Here is a 2,256-nt window from a genome sequence, read left to right on the forward strand (position 1 = left end):
CGTATATCTTTAAAACTTAGAAGATTTCTCTTTGATTGACTAGAGAGCAATGCATTGTCAATTGTAAATTTTGTTCCTCTAGACAAAATAATATTTGCTTTTCCAAAACCTTCGATCAAGTTTCCAGAACCTGATATTGTATTTTCTTTTGTTTTCAACATTGTCAATTTAGAAAAACATTCTTTATTTGTAAGTATTGTGTGTGTAGTTGCACTGTCTGCTAGACATAGATCTTCTTTGCTCATTTTTTAATCACCCAACATATGAAAGCGATCCATGTTTCTTCATTAAAAAAAATAATTATAATAAGAAAAAAAACACTTAAAATATACAAAAGTTACTAAAAAAGGCATGAAGATAGATAAAAGAAAACAACAACATTAAGTCTAGATATTTTCAAAGTCAAAAGAAACACTTGAAGTTCCATCAAATATGTCAATCTTCTCTTTGGGAGATTCAAAGAAGTCTGCCATATCCAAATTTGTCATATGGAGTGAGTCAAATATGTCATTATCCTGGTATGCAAAATTTTCTTCCACATTTTTCTCTTTTTCCTTCAAGGAGGCTTGATAGAGGTCAACTAAGTGTTTTGACATACGGCAGGTACGTGACCATTACCCAGTCATTCTGTATTGGAAGCATTTATTTTTAACACTCTTTGAGCTCTTATCTTGTGGAGCTTCTTCTTTGTGATCATCATTTTGTGTGGTTCTTTTGAAATTTGAATTATTAGAACGACCACCACGAAAATAATATTTATTTCTTCCTCTGCCACAGTCATACCTCGACCACGACCACGTCCTCGACCGCGATTATTAACATTCGAAGCATTCACTTCAAGGAATGGTGTTATTCTAGTTGGTCGGTTCTTCATCAATAACTTGTTATTTTGTTCGGCCACGAGAAAACATGAAATTAGTTCAGAATATTGTTTAAAACCTTTCTCTCAATATTGTTACTTCAGGAGCATATTTGAGACATGAAATATAGAAAATGTCTTCTCTAACATATCAACATCAATAATTTTCTCTTCACATAACAATAATTTTGAACTGATTTTAAATAATGCGGAATTATAATCACTTACTGATTTGAAATCTTGTAGCCTTAAATGTACCCACTCATCACGAGTTTTAGGAAGAATAACTATTTTTTTATGATACCTTTCTTTCAAATTTTTCCACAAGATACGGGGATCTTTTATTGTAAGATACTCAATTTTTAATCCCTCGTGGAGATGATGATGAAGAAAAATCATAGTTTTTTCTTTGCTCTGACTGGATGTCGTATTTCCTTCTTTAATTGTTTCTCCCAAGTTCATAGCATCCAGGTGAATTTCGGTATCGAGCATCCATGACAAACAATTATTACCATTAATGTCAAGGGCTGCGAATTCTAATTTTGTAGGGTTTGTCATGACAACACTATCACAAAATACTGTATTTATATTAGTAATTTAATATGTACTAAATATGAAAGTAATATTTGATTTATTAATTATAATAAAGAGAAAAAAAAATCGACCTACCTTCGATGATGGAAGCAACAGAAGCTCGTGTTGATAACGTGTTGCGAAATTGAGAAGCACAACGAAGCATAATAAATAAGTGAATTTCTCACCAATGTGTGTGATTTTAGGAACCACCAAATGCCACTATTTATAGGCAAAGTGGGATGTGGTCTTACATGGACATCAAGTATGAATAACTACAATGCACATACAATATGAAGATTGACATATGGCTTTTAGGACACTAAACAATGACCATTTATTTTTTTTTTATAATATTTATAATAAAAGAAAAGTTATTAAATTTTAAGAGATTATAACTTTTTAAAAAAATAATAAGGAAATATGTATGTGTAATGTGAATAAATATTTTATTCCAGAAAGGTGTCCTTTCTTTTTTACCACACAAGATGCTTTGACTTTGACTTCAAAATATTCTTTCAACTTTATTGTATTTTACTTTATACTAGTTTTGGAAACCTGACTTCTCTTGGCATATTGGGTGAAATAATTGTAAATTTATAAACACTATTTATCGTTTACTTTTCTCACTTTTATAATCTACTTTTTAAAATATTTCAAAAATGAAATTTAAAAACTAAAGTATGTATATAATTTTTAGGTTAAAAATTATTTTTTAGTCCCTAAATTTTTATAAAAGTAACAATTTAGTCCCTAAAATTTGGTGTATAATGATTTAGTTCTTGAAATTTAATTTTGTACAATTTAGTCCCTGAACTTTACTA

The 2,256-nt window shown here is 29.5% G+C and overlaps 1 protein-coding gene across 1 annotated transcript; it reads right to left on the bottom strand.

Moving 5' to 3' along the window:
- Positions 1–356: 356 nt before the first annotated feature.
- On the bottom strand, positions 357–1,612 carry LOC150034503 (uncharacterized). Its single transcript, XM_090316867.1, is given in 2 exon segments — positions 357–1,437; positions 1,529–1,612. Coding segments are annotated over 2 exon segments (885 nt in total). The 5' UTR covers positions 1,599–1,612; the 3' UTR covers positions 357–622.
- Positions 1,613–2,256: the final 644 nt, after the last annotated feature.

The sequence above is a fragment of the Benincasa hispida genome, chromosome 8, assembly GCF_027475165.1.
Source record: "Benincasa hispida cultivar pf3 chromosome 8, pf3_genome.v1.1, whole genome shotgun sequence".
NCBI lineage: Eukaryota > Viridiplantae > Streptophyta > Magnoliopsida > Cucurbitales > Cucurbitaceae > Benincasa > Benincasa hispida.